The sequence below is a fragment of the Macrobrachium nipponense genome, chromosome 17 (assembly GCF_015104395.2).
Source record: "Macrobrachium nipponense isolate FS-2020 chromosome 17, ASM1510439v2, whole genome shotgun sequence".
NCBI classification, from domain to species: Eukaryota; Metazoa; Arthropoda; class Malacostraca; order Decapoda; family Palaemonidae; genus Macrobrachium; species Macrobrachium nipponense.
In genome coordinates this window covers 32,331,292-32,346,622 of record NC_087210.1, presented here as the reverse complement: position 1 = coordinate 32,346,622, position 15,331 = coordinate 32,331,292, and the positions used below count along the sequence as shown (strand labels likewise).

The 15,331-nt window shown below is 33.4% G+C and overlaps 1 protein-coding gene across 1 annotated transcript in view; it reads left to right on the top strand.

Moving 5' to 3' along the window:
- The window catches only part of LOC135195872 ((Lyso)-N-acylphosphatidylethanolamine lipase-like), a 182,452-nt gene extending 173,298 nt beyond the window's left edge, over positions 1–9,154 (top strand). Inside the window, exons 7-8 of the mRNA XM_064222382.1 lie at positions 242–428; positions 1,602–9,154. Of these exons, the coding sequence (XP_064078452.1) occupies positions 242–428; positions 1,602–1,862 (448 nt within the window). The 3' untranslated portion in view covers positions 1,863–9,154. The remainder of the gene's footprint in view (positions 1–241; positions 429–1,601) is intronic.
- Positions 9,155–15,331: the final 6,177 nt, after the last annotated feature.

Below are 15,331 nucleotides of genomic sequence, written 5' to 3'. Positions count from 1 at the left end.
AGCCTCCCCTCAGGAGACAGGTGGAAGAGAAAATCTGATTACAAACGGGAATGGTTCCTAGTCCCGCCACCCAGCGGCGGGGATGGGCTGATCACCTGACCTACCTGTCGCGTGTGCCGCGAGTTTTGAATTCTGTCGGGACGTTGGAGACTATAGCTAAGTATATATCTGCCGGGTAAGTATGTACAAAACTTTATTGTATATTAACAATATCATACTAAATATTTTTTTTTATTTTCAGCGGAGAATCAGCTTTCCATACTCTAATGGCTGGCTTTGGTTGGGCAAAATATCCCATGATTCAGCGAATGGATTCCTTAAGAAAGGAGGTGCCCATTACATTGATTTATGGTTCAAGGTCTTGGGTTGATAGAGATCCAGGCTTCCAAATGAAGTACATGAGGCCTAATTCTTATGTTGATGTTCAGGTACGTAATAAGCTGTCATCTTTAGTATGATTACAATTTTGGCTTTAGTACTATGTTGTAAATAGAAAGTGATTGAGAGGAGAGTACGTATAGGAAAATAGGACTTTCCAAATGTTAGTGGTTTTTTATTTAATATTTTTCTTTATTGGGTATAGAATTTTATTTATTTATAGAATATATTTCTATTACTTATTTGTAATAGATTCGACAGGCGTACTAATTATAATATTTACTCACATTTTATCAGTACACCCTTCTATTTGGACCTTAATCCGAGATTATGTATGTAAAATAGCTTTTGACCTCTTTAACCCTTTAACGCCGAAGGGGTATTTTAAAAATCGTCTCCCGTATGGCGGGGGGGGGGGGGGTTGGTCTCGGAGTGAGCGCCGAAGCAGAAAAATATTTTTTTCAAAAAATCACAGCGCGCTTAGTTTTCAAGATTAAGAGTTCATTTGTGGCTAATTTTTTGGTCATTGCCTGAAGTTTAGTATGCAACCATCAGAAATGAAAAAAAAAATATCATTATCATATATAAATAATGGGATATGTGATTGCGCGAAAACAAAATTTCATATATAATTGTATTCAAATCGTGCTGTGAGCAAAACGGTTAAAGCTAACAAGTTAATTTTTTTTCGTTGTATTGTACACTAAATTGCAATCATTTTGGTATATAACACATTGTAAAATGATCAAAGCAACACAGAGAAAATATTATCACAAAATAATGCATGAATTCGTAACGTGCGGACATGTAAAATGTAAAATGTGGTCCAAGATACGAAAACCTCATGATACGAAGGGCACCTCAGAACGGATTAATTTTGTATCTCGAGGTACTACTGTACCCATTATTTGTAGAAAATTTGCCTATTCTATGAAAAACATCCACAAATTAGTGTTTTTTTATCAATTTCATCATAAAATGCACTTTTTTTGTGATAAAGCTATTGAAAAAAACGGGTATAAACATTTTTAGTGGGTTTTTCTTGAGTTTTACTAACAAAATAGGCAGTTTTAAGCATTTTTATAGGGGTTTCAACAATTTGCGGAGTCTAGCTATTCGTGGGGGGTTCTGGTATGCATCCCCCGTGAATATGGGGGTGAGCACTGTGCTCAGATTAAAACAATACATGTGAATGAAGTAACCAAATTATTGTTAAATTGCAGGTAATACAGGGAGCTGGTCATCATGTTTATGCGGATAGAGCAAATGTGTTTAATGATCGTGTCAATACTATTGGTCATTATGTCGATACTGGAGTGCTTCCAGATTTACCAGTTATTTCACAAGAAAGAAATGAACAAGAGGATGCCAAGAATGTTGCCCAAACCTTAACCAGTATGCTAAGCGTACGTAATGATGAAATCCACGACGAGTCTGTAGGTGATCCAGGTCATTCAAACCCCCCAGAGGTTGAAGTGGATTAGGTTTTCAGGAAAGATGTATTTTGAAGGTTGGGATACATTCCAGAAAGTATTATTTGATTGTAAGCTTGTATATTGATGGATGATTTTAATTCAAGAAAAGATGATCCTTGTTATGTGAAGGGAGACAGAAGCTCTCTTGAATGTATCCTATGACTTTTTGGAAATATATTTTTGTATATTGTTCATTGTTATTAGAGGTTTTCAAGGGAGACCAGAGTTTTATATGCACTATTCTCAAGAAATTTGAATTCATTTAGGAACTTGACTAAAAAGGGATCCAATTTTTGTTTTTTAATTCAGTACATGCACTGTACACAAATATTATTATTAGAGACATTATTTAGAAAGTGAAGTAAGTAACTTCAACATTAAAAGGTAGATGAAATAGCAAATGAAAAAGGTTTATCAGATGGTTACTTTATTAGAAAATTTTTCTTTCATTCATGGAGTGAAGTTATGCAACCAAAAATTGAATTGTCAACACATTACTGTCAGAGACAGATACTAAATCTAGAATTACCCATAGCTAGTAAACTTATTTATCACATAGTATGTATTTACATTCATCAAGTAGACAAAAGAATGAGAGTAACTAAGGAGTGTTCATGCATGAGCACATACCTGTAATCCATCAGTTGTGAGTAACTATCCATGACATTCTGTATGATTTATCCTCTTGATTATTATTTACATTTTTTTTTTACTTTTTTATCCCTTTTACCAAAAGAATGATTAGTAAGTGATCACTAGAAGATAGTAGTTTTGCTGGCTTCTTGTGCACATTTCAAATTGCTCATGCATTCTGTTGAAAATTGCATTTCCATTGTTACTAGTTAGTAATTAAGTACAGGTAATTACAAATGTTTCTGATCATATTTATGTAAGAAGATTTTTATTTTTCTTGTAACAGCATTTTTTGTTGCTTAACTACTGAGCAAGCTGGTTGGTAGTTAACATAAGAGGTAAACTGATTCAGTACTTCTTGTTTCAGTGCAATGAAATACTGGCATTTTTCTTTTGAATAACTTTTGTTGGTAATTGGTATCTGTCATGTTTGCTTGTTTTTCAGCTGTATAATTTACTAGTATTTGCTGTGGTTGCTGAAGTTGCTATCTTATGTGTATTTGTGTTTGTCTCTTGGCCTTGTATTGTTGTGCACTAGAATGGTTGTTTAGCTCATTGTATGTATGCATAAATGAATTTGTCAGAGTTCACCTGGTAGGGTATTTTCAAGCCTTCACAAGATGCAGACCCTCAACTGTTGCATTACGTTGAAGTCTGCCAACCAGTAGACTCACTAAAACAACAGTATGATGAACTAGCCAGAGAAGGATCGGCTTTCTGTATCTGAAGTGTTTGGATTGTATTGGAATTCTTGACATCTGGATCTTCCTCATCTTAGTCAAGGAGCAACAGTTTTCAACTGATATCGTTGCCTCCTGCTTAGCCTGTCAGCTCAGTTGACCTATCGCTTGCTCACCCAACACCTATTCTGCCCACTTCCCCCAGTTACTGGACCATTCCTTTGACACAGCCTGTTTGTGTAACTGGTTGGCTAGCTGAATACAACTGTTATACCAAATTTGCTAGTATTGCCTCCTGTTTTAACAAAAATCTTCTGCCTACTTGATGCTAGAGGTGTTGGTTTTTCCACTGGCACTGTGCTCTGGAACCTCTTACTTATACAATGACAGCAGTTTGATCAATGCTTTAAAAGTGTTTGCTCTGCCTCCCATACATGCTGTGCAGGTGCTTGCAGCATCTTTATTCCTTTTGCCTCCTTCAATGATACCTATATGTAGTTTAAACTTCACGTGCTATGCATGTGATACCTTTTGTGCTGCCTGCTCCTGCTTTACCTATCATTACTGCCATTTACCCTTTGCTTGCTGTGTCAGTTGCTGCCATTGTTCCTACAGTAGTACTGCCCATGACTTGCTGCAATAGCCATACTTCTATCCTGTCCACAGCTGCTGCTATTGCTTTGTGAATGTGTTTTCCTGCTGCCCTTTGTGGTTGATTTTGCCCTTCCACTCCTGCTGCAAATCCTGCTGTCAACATTCCTGCTATATCACCTTCAGTATCTGTCAATGGATATGCTGATAATCCTTCCAGGCTCAAATATATTCCCCTTCCTAATACCAGCTATCATAGACCATCCTAAGAGGTTCCCTCAACCAGAGTGGTTAAAGCAGAAACTTACATACTTCAGATGCCAAGCATCATTATTAAGGGGACTTCTTCAAGGGGTCATTGTAATTTCAAGGATTTTTGTTCCAACCACTCCACCAGTGTGACAAGGCTGATGTTGCTGCCAAGTCAGACTTTGTATATGATTGTGACTGTCTCCACCTCCATCCATCCTGAAAGGGAAGACATTTATTAGCAGCATGATTCAAGATAAGGTTTATATCCTGGTGATGGAGGCCTTGGAAGCTTTTCTATACTGTCTCTCTTTATCTTCCAGCAATGATGTTCTTGTCCAGAACAGGCACTCCCAGTCATTTGAATGGGAAGAGTTCACTGTTTTCAGTGGTTTCCTAGACCCCTTATACCCTCAGAGGTCAAGGAGTTCTTTCCTATGACACCTCTTTCTCCTCCTATCCCAGTCACTCTACAGAGAGTCTGAGTTGAACTAACATGTGAGAACAATGAGGAAGCAGCCAGGCCCATGCAAGAGAAAGCTTCATTTTTCCAGTAATAGACTGGTCTGCAAGACTTAGATACTTGCACAACCAAATTGACCTAAGGAGGAGATTTCTGTAATCAAATTGTGTTCTAGAGATTATTCATTTGATTTCAGGTGGGCCTTTAAACTTCCTCTTTTAGTGCTTTAAAGGACACCTTTACTGACATTAAGCTCATGATGGAGGTCTAGTGGCTACCCCCAAAACCTTTAAACTTTCCATAACATAGGCTCTGCAAGTTTACTGAATTCAGGGTTCCTTGACTCAGTCTTTTAGGAAATCTTAATTCACTGAGAGTATCACCAGAAAGATTGTATCCTTAGATAGTTTTAAATCCAGAGTGAGGTCCGGATGTAAACATGGAAGTCGGCCATGTTGTAGGGCAGCTGCATTGAGCAAAGGTGACTTACGCAATCATGACAAGAAGGTTTTGTCAGAACTTTGCAATGATGAACCTATTAATCCTTTAAATATGGTAAACACTTGCAGTCTGTTTGGGTGCCACAATAGGTCAAACAGAGATAGAAAATCGCATTACTCATTTCCTGCTGTTGTGAGAAATCGGGTAGATAAAACTTAAGAGATTCATGAAAGAAGGAGAGCACTGTGGATTTCCAGGATAAACAGGGGTAATTTTCAGCTGTCAAGACACACAAAAATGACTCAATGAAATCAGCCTTCTGTTTGTGACTGTCCTTGCTTGTTATTTTTCGTGATTTGGTTCATAATTCGTTAGAATAACAACGAAATTTGACATTTCCTTTGTTTACAATACTTGACCTAAAACAAAGTGGCAGCTTATCAGGTGCTCATCTGCTGTGACATCACAGGAAAACTATCTTTACTCTGTTACTGATTAAAATGCCCTTACTGTGACAGATACAGTGGAGAGGTTCCTGCAAGTTCTTGTCAGTTACCAAGTGATGGATCACTTTTGGCTTAGGAGGTGAAGTTTTCAGCTAAGTTGGCTAAGGTTAGGACATTGATTTATTTTTTCTCTGCAAAACTTCCATCCTGCACGTTATGATATTGTACCTCTTGTCCCAAAGGCCTCTCAACTCTGCTTTCTTCTTGAGATGTCAAGGACCTAATGGTCCTTGACCCAAACTTGTTTAAGCAAAGGTTGGCCAAGAAGTTGCCAACACAACTGGGACACTGATGCTGAACCTTTGTGCCTCAACCTCCAAACATTTTTCTTACTTCTCAGGAGTGGTCACTTATTTGTTTACAGACATTTTGGATGGTGTGGAAAGAGATAAGGAAAGCCTTGAGTAAAGAAGGTGATGCTGGTTACCAATTCCCCTTTCTAGTAACAAGCCCCCCACCCCCCCCCCCCCCCCCCCCAAATGAAGTGGAGTTGAAGATCAGGAAACAAATATTCAGAGATGCGATAGATGGGCAACAACATAGTGGCCAATCTCAGGATCCAGGGAAGAATTATAGTGTAGTCTGAGGCCAACAAAGTTGAGATAATCCTAGGGTTCACTCCAGGAATGAAAACATCAAACACACCCTCAGGAGGGCAAAGCATGCCTGTCTGCAATTGGAGTGATTACTCGATGCGGAAAATCTGCAAGGCCCTTTGGCAGTTTTGGGCCATATCACTAGTGTTTCTAAGTTCATTGAGCTTGAACCATAAACTCCCAGTGTGTTTGCTCAACACAACCACACCTGGCAGCCTGGATGCTGAACATCGTGCATCACTGTTAAGATAGCCTTGTCACATGCCTTCCTTGTATTTTGCATGATCAGATACGTCCTAGCAAAGCTCCGAGCCTCCACCCTCTCCAATGAAGTTGATTTTTCCTCTATGGGATAGTAGAATTGGTACCCTAGACCATCTTCCTCAGCTGCTGGTAGTCCATCCCAAACTCCTGCCAACCTGGAGGTGCCTGTGGCTGTGCAGTTGCTCCAAGTACACATCCACAGGAACCCCCCACCTTCTTGCATTGAGTCGGAAGTCGAGTCTTTTTGGAGTCACTACTGTAACTGTCTCCTGTTCCTCAGTCCTCAGTCTCTACCAACAAAAGGACAGAATCTTTCATGGGTGTGGTGAGAAATGTCACCCCACTGAGCTTGTCTGTTTCTTTGATTTCAGACGTTTTCATCAACATATTGCTCCAGGAGTTGTCAGTTAGTGTCAAGATTGCAGAGCGTCCTTCTCACAAGTGACTGCTTTGAGGGATCTCAGGAGATTCTTCCATCATTTTGAAAACATTCTTTCTCATGGAATGACCCGGTAGCCATGATAAGACCTGTCCTTAACCCTCTGAAGTCTCACCCATGTGAACCTCTGCAAGATGTATATGTGCTGCAACTTATAATGAAGACTGGTTTCCTGCTACCTTGTGTGTCTTCAAGGTATGAGGAGTTGCACATGCTCTCTGGCATTGCCAAACATACCAGAGGTTAGTCTTCAGAGGGATTGTTCTTTGCTCCTGAGTTTGTCACCAAGACCCAGATGGCTACTACACAGGATCGTACTATTGCTTCATATCCCATTCAAGCCTTGAAGTCCAATGCAGATGACCTCTTCTCTGTTTTGTGGGAGCCATACATCACAGCCCCACAAGAATTAGACACCTAAGAGGCATGACTTTAGATACTTCTTGTGGGAACATGAGTGGGCAGTGTGTCTCCAAAAACAATATTGTGCTGAAGAGGCATTTCATCTGTCAGGCCAATTCAGATTTTTTTAAAAGAAGAGGCTGATCTAGTAAGAACTGTGCATGAGATCAAGGTTATATCAACTTCTCTGGGTTTCAGAGGTCATCACCAATGTAGGCATGTGGAGATGCTGTCTCAACTTTTACAATTGCCACATTTCACCTTGGGGATACAATGCACAAGGGGATGGGGTTATACTCATTGGATCAGTAGCAGCAGGACAAGTTTTACCGATGAAAGATTTTAATACACCTCTTTATCCTTCTAATTATCACCCTTGTTCACTCTTCAATCAATCTTATAAGAAGTAATCATCCTTTGTAATTAGCATCCTTGTCATACTTCATGGTTTGTTGAGCTCTGTGCATTTTTTGTGATAGGTCAAGGGTATTTATTTTACACCATGTTTGTTCAGCTTCCAGCAGTACCTAGACATTTGGTTATGACCTATTCTATCACTATGTGCTCTACTGGTTTCAACAAACTTAACAAAAGCAGACTTTCAACTATTTGACTTTATTAACTTTAGTTCTTGCGTTATATGATTGATGTGTTTAATATGAAAAATGTTTACAACAAAATGTATTTTACTTATAAATGCATCAGTTTATTGGAAGTGCTCACATCCCATCCCCACATCCTTGCATAACCTCTCTGGCAAAGCAATGAATTGGATAGTTACTTACAATGAGGTGGATAGTTACTTGTGACTGATGAATCACAAGTCTGTGTGCTTGAGTAGTCCCTCTTAGCTATTGCTACTTTTGCATACAAAATGTCAGAATTCATGTATGAGGACAGTCTTACCTTGAATGAGTACTTTATATGATTGACAGGTTTTGTTTTACAAATATACTTCATTCTATAAAAATATTTATCTTTCTATCTATAGTTACACTTTGTGATTTAACAGTGGACAGTATAGGCTATCAGACTTAGAATGTTAAGGAAAAATAATTGTTTATTAAAGGGAAAAACAAAGTAAAACAAGCAAAAGTAAAAGTAGGAAATGAGTTAATTGATTTTTAGTTGAAACTGAGAAGAAATTGAGCTCAAATGTAAGGCAAGTTCTTATGCTACAGGACTGAACCAAACCCCAACGTCTTGTGATTCATCAGTCACAAGTAACTTAAAAAGAAAAGAATATCTATCTTTCAATGTGCAGTTATTGTATTTACAGTCATTGTTGAGGTAGCATTCTTCACAGTTCATTCAGACATACACAGACACAATTGTTTTTTTTTTTAATCTCTTATGAACATGCTCATATTTGTGGTGGTTCATGTTTTAGAGGATATGTATCAAAGTAATTATTGTTGTGATGTTAAGCATATTAAGCATTTCTGTTTGTAACATTAATACTCACCTTGGCTTTGTCCACTCTTCATTGTATATATTGTGAATAGTGTTAGGTAATGTGCAGTTGTTTTTAGAAGGCAAATGATTACATTTTACTGAGATCATAAAGTTTATCCAGGTACAGAGACCAAGTGCTGCATTGGTGTTGGAAAACCACCATCTGAGCTAGTTAACTAGTGAGATTCTCTTCACTTAAATTAGGAGTGTTTCATTGTCTCATTTGAAGATGATGTTCATATGCCAGTTTTCTTACATTTGCATTTTTCTACTCATTTATTTTCACATTAGTTCATTGTTAGAATTGTGGGTTCTTAGCTGTTTGTTCAACTCTGTTAAACATAATCATATGTGTGAAATTAAACAAATGAAGAGCGGATGACATCATACCTCCTTATGGTGTTAAGATGACTATTTTTCATTGAATGTTTATGGAAATTAAAAAGTCTTTGACTGAAATTATTTAGAAAAATTTGTTTTCTGTATTTTCTCTCCATCTTCATCAGAGATTAAAAATGACACACTTCTTTGTCCTGTCAAAGCACTTTAGATGTATGAGACAAAAAATAAATTGTAAACTAGGCTATATATTTTGTCCAGGTAACAAACAGCAGTGTTGAAAATCACAGACATTATGACTTTAGGAAATAACCTAAAAAAAAAAACTTGTTTGTGGATAGAAATTGTATACTTTTCAAACATTATTTTCTCCACTATGAAGATAAACAAATTATATTTCAGCAGGTGAAATTGGATCCTTCTTTCCAGTGGCATTCTCACCCACTAGCTTACTACTGCTTTGATAGTGTTTAATCATTTTAACACTTCATTCTCTGTGCACTGGTGATAAGGCAGCAATAAAAAGTAATAGGTTTGCATATTTAACGTAGGGTTTAAACCCTTTGTAATATAGCCCCTTCATATGCCAAACTGAGATTCTGGTAACATCTGGAAGGCTTGAGCATGAATTCATGGATCTACAATTACTCAGTGCCTAACTCTTCACTTACAATGTCTGCTGACTCCTTCACAGTTCACAGAAATTCCAAGACTGGTTGATTATTTTTAAAAGATGCCTTTTCAGTATTCATGCAGTCTTAGTTTGTATATATTAGGGCTAAGATTTATATCAAAGAGTAGGGGCATTTTTCCTTTTTTGTTTTGGTTTTTTGCAAATTTTTTTTTGCCATTTTTTGGTGAGTCAATAAGTTGAACATAACCGTAGCATGTTTTCTTCCATTTTCTGTATAATCTTTAGTGGTGATTTCAAGGCTTGTATATTACCTTCCCTTTAGCCTGACAACTATGCTGTGGTGAAGAAACTTATCTCTTTTAGTCATTTCCTGTTCACTCTTCTAGTGTAGCCCCTTTCTTGCTATCGTTGCTGCCCCAGCTCACTCTGTTTCAACTCTTGTGTTAGGTTCTTGTTTGATACTAGATGAAAGAGAATCTCCATCTTTAGGTTGAATATTCTGGATTAACCATTTTTAAGGGGCGCAGCAATCGCTAATTTTCAAGGGATTTTTGAATTTTAGTTAATGATGGATTCAGACAATTTAATGTCTAAAGAAACATGTCCTGAAGTACTATTGAAAAAAAAAAATTTTAGTCGGTTTTTTCACATACATGTTCACTGCATGTCCCTCCTGTGAGCGGCAGTGACCGACAAATTGTCGCATATTCTATGACTTGTCAAGACAGATAAAGTGAAATATTTACATCAGTATCCCACTAAACCTAACCCTTTTCTATGATGTAGCCGGTCGTGCACTGAAGAAAATATGATTAATTCATCTGGCTAACGAATAAATATCCATATGTTTCAGATTTCAACCTATTTGTGAAAATTGATTGTGATGCATTTCCTTTTCGGATTTGTGTATCATACATATGTAATAACATTCAGATAAAAACTAATATGATAATATATATATTATAGATATAGAATTAGAGATATCTATAGAGGATAATAGAGAATTAGATTATATAGATAGGGGAGAGAAGATTTAGATAGTCAATAGAGAGATATGTAAGGTAGATAGAGATATATATAGATAGATATATATAGTATGATATATTAGATAATTATATATATATATATGTATATTTATATATATATATATGTATATGTAATATATTATATATATATAGATATTTATATAGAGTTATATATATGTATATAGAGTATATATATATATAGATAATTATTAAATGCGATCGAATATTATATATATTAGAAATATAGATATAATTATATATATAATATATATATATATATATATATCTATATAAGCTAATATATGATTTATATATTAGATATATTTAGATATTATATATAGATATCTATATATATATCTAGATATATATATATATATATACTATATATATAGTATATAGGAGATAGAGAATATATATATATATATATAGATATATCTATAATAATTTATTATATATATATATCTAAAGAGATATATATTATCTATATATATATAGAGGTATCAGTATATAGATATAGATTATATATTATTTATAGCTATAGAGAATATATATATAAGATTTGTATATAGATATATAGAGATATAGATACGTATAGATAAGATATATTATATACTTATATATATATAGATATATATATATAACTCATATAACTACATATATCTAGATATATATAGATATATGATATATATATATATATATCTATATATATCTAAGATATATATATATATAGATATATATAGAGATATTATAATATATAGATATATATTTTAATATATATAATGATATAAGATATATCTAATTATATAAGATATAGATATATATATATATGATATTATATAGATATAAATTTAATTATATATCTATATATCGAATAGATATATATATATGATTATATATATCTATATATATCTACATATATATATATAATATATATATATATATAGCTATTATATATCTATACAGATAGAGATATATATATATATATATATCTCATATATATCTAATATATATCAATATATATATATGTATATATTATATTCTATCTATATATATAATATATATATATATATTATATCTAATATATATCTAATATATATATATATATATATATATATATATATATATATATATATATATATATATATCTATATCTATATATCTATTATATTATATATCTATTATCTATATTCGACTATATAATCTATATATATCTATATATATATATATATAATATAATATATATCTACATCTATACATATTATATATATATATATATAATATATATATATTATATATATATCTATATATCTACTATATATCTATATATATCTATATATTATCTATATAGATATATAGATATATATAATATATAATTAATATATATATAATATATATATATATATATATATATCTATATATATATATATATATATGGATATATATATATATATATATATACTATATATCTATTCTATTCTATTTATATATCTATATATATATATCTATATATATATATATATTATATATATATATATATATATATATATATATATATATCCTATATATATATCTATATATCTATATAGCTATATCTATATATATATATATATATTATAGTATAATATATATATATAATTATATCTATATATATATATAATATATATATATCTATATATATATAATATATATATAGATATATATATATATATATATATATTATATTAAATATATAGTATATAATATATAATATATATATATATATATTGCACACATATATATATATATATATATATATATATATATATATATAGATATATATACACATGTATATATGAATGCAGTGTAATTTCATCTACATAAGAAAAATAAAATCTTTGATGCTGAGTGAGCTCATAATTATAAATGTCATATAAATACGCTATATATATATATGTAAGTGTGTGTATAAATATGTATGTATATTTGAAACTTTGACAGTTGGAGGGCTGACTTTTGTAATGTGACTGTTTTGTTGTATGGGAGATTTACAATATCGGCGATCTGGTTTTATGGCTCTCGTCTAGCACCATAATATTGGCAATTTATGGCGCCATAACAGGCCGAGTTTTGGTTATTGGTGCCATAAGGCCTTATGGCGCCATAACATACCTAACAGAGGCACCATAATGGTGCTTATGGTACCGATAACCAGTTAGTGGCACCATAATAATGATGACTTAAGGGTTGTTTTGCTTGTATCCAATAACAGTATTACTATTATCTTATCGTTACTGTATTAAGTTAAGTATATCTTAGTTTAACCAGACCACTGAGCTGATTAACAGCTCTCCTAGGGCTGTCCCAAAGGATAAGATATTTTTACATGGCTAGGAACCAGTTGGTCACCTAGCAATGGGACCTAGTTTACTGTGGGATCCGAACCACATTATATCAAGAAATGAATTCTATCACCAGAAATAAATTCCTCTGATTCCGTGTTGGCCGAGCCGAGAATCTAACTTCGGACCACCGGATTGGTAGCCGAGTGCAAAAACCACTCGTCCAACGAGGAACTTGTTACTATATTACAGAATATAAACATTGTCATGTACATCATTTGCATTTGATATTGTTTACATTCTCAAAATCTCGGCTGATTTGAGTATTATCAATATTTTCTTTGTTATTATTTGTTAGAAGAGATGCAATTCGGAGATACTTTTTATCATGAATTAACGAAGTCTGGTTGAAAATGTGCACATTACTTTACTTCATGGTACAAGCATTAAGTAGGTGTGATTTCTCCAGTTCCAAACATCACCGCCGCTTGGCAATTATTCGTTTTATTCAGCCGCAGCTATAACCTGCAGCTTTAATTTACTGGTATTCTTTCTTGAGATCTCCATGGCATGATAGATGAACAAAAATGTATTTTATTTTTGCGTTTGGAAGCCACCATTGATAATCGGCAGGGTTTAACAATTTTAATGGAGCTCGTAATAAATGCTTGATAGTTATGGTAAATGACGTCATCAATCAGCTGTTTCTCAATTTAGTTGTTTATGCCAATACATTTTTACAATAATCGCTTCATTCAGAATTCGGTAGATCTAAGCCCGTATTTCGCGGCGAACTAGACTGTGGCAGTTGACGTTTGGAATTTTTTAGTGCAGGATGAATGGAGGAGTATCATTAGTATTACAATCGATGAGAGAGAGAGAGACAGACAGAGAGAGAAATTGCATCATTACACTTGCAAAAGTCGAATAATAGTTGTATTGAGATTAATGATAATTTAAATAAAACATGTTTTACTGTAATCATATTGCATGTATTATTGTATTACATTGTAAGAACATGCGATGATGCGCCATTTGCATTCTAGGTTTGTTTACAGTCTCAGCTGATCGTGTTTTACTGATATCATCACTGTCTTTAGTTGCTGAAGGGAACTTAATTTAGAGATGCATACATTCCTTTCGTAAATGATCAATGTTGGGTTTAACAAAGCTGAGTCTATATGTTTTTCATACAGAAGGTCGGTAAAGGGAAACCATTGTTTTTGTTTACATTTTGTTGCCATTCTCAAACAACCACTAATAATAATACAATAATGAACAATAATTATCGTACACAATTATCAATATGACTGAATTGTTTGAACCAGTTACAAACAGCTTTACATGCTGCCTCACTTGTTATATAAGCATTATTTTGTTTTAAAGAAAGTGTCGTAAAATCATTTGAAAAATGATGATTTGTATGATATCAACGACGAAGCGAAAGTTGACTCACCAGAGCCAGACTGGAATCCTTGTGATGGTGGCACATATGACCAATCTTGTGATATGTATGAGAAAATTTAAATGAAAAAAATGAATATTATATTATCCTAAATGTTATTACTACTGTAATTACACTACCATTGAAATTTCTAAAAGGTTACTGAAAGATGAAGGTTGCTGCGAGCCAACCATAACTCGATGTTTACAGTTTACATTTTCTCAGCTGGGATCGCATAGGCTTAGATAAAAGTCTATTTCATTGATTCCGAATTATTCCTCAAATAGGCTATTTGTCATGAAGATATGCCAATATTATATAAGGTAAAATTGGTTTTATTACCTTTATTATCACTTTATTTCTTAAAGTTAATCCTCATGTATGTTGGTGGTTAAGCTATAGCACCGAGGCCAAGGCTAGCCTACGATACACATCTTGGAATTCAAGGTATTGTAGTATAAGACGATCCCCAATTTTTAGAGGTGAATTTTAGGATTTAAAGGTTGCCTTATACACAGAAATGTACGGTATATATATATATATATATATATATATATATATATATATATATATATATATATATATATATATATATATATATATATATATATATATATATATATATATATATATATATATATATATATATATACATACATATATACATATACACACACACACACACACACACACACACACACACAAACAAACAAACACACAGAAGTACTCCTCATCTAACGACATACTCGTTTTATGACAACTCGAAGTTATTATAACATAGAGAGAGGAAAAGAAACATAAAATGAAAATAAATACATTGCCAATGGTGGCCAAGAGAAAGGCTATTCAGTGCCAATAATCTAGCCTAGCCAAGCTTTTGATAACCTTAAAATCTATGGCTAAATAAATAAATAGGGCTTTAATATACTTTGTAAAGAAAAGCTATACCGTTGAAACTCTTTAAGTCAACATTCTATGGTCTGGGAACTTGCCTGGTTT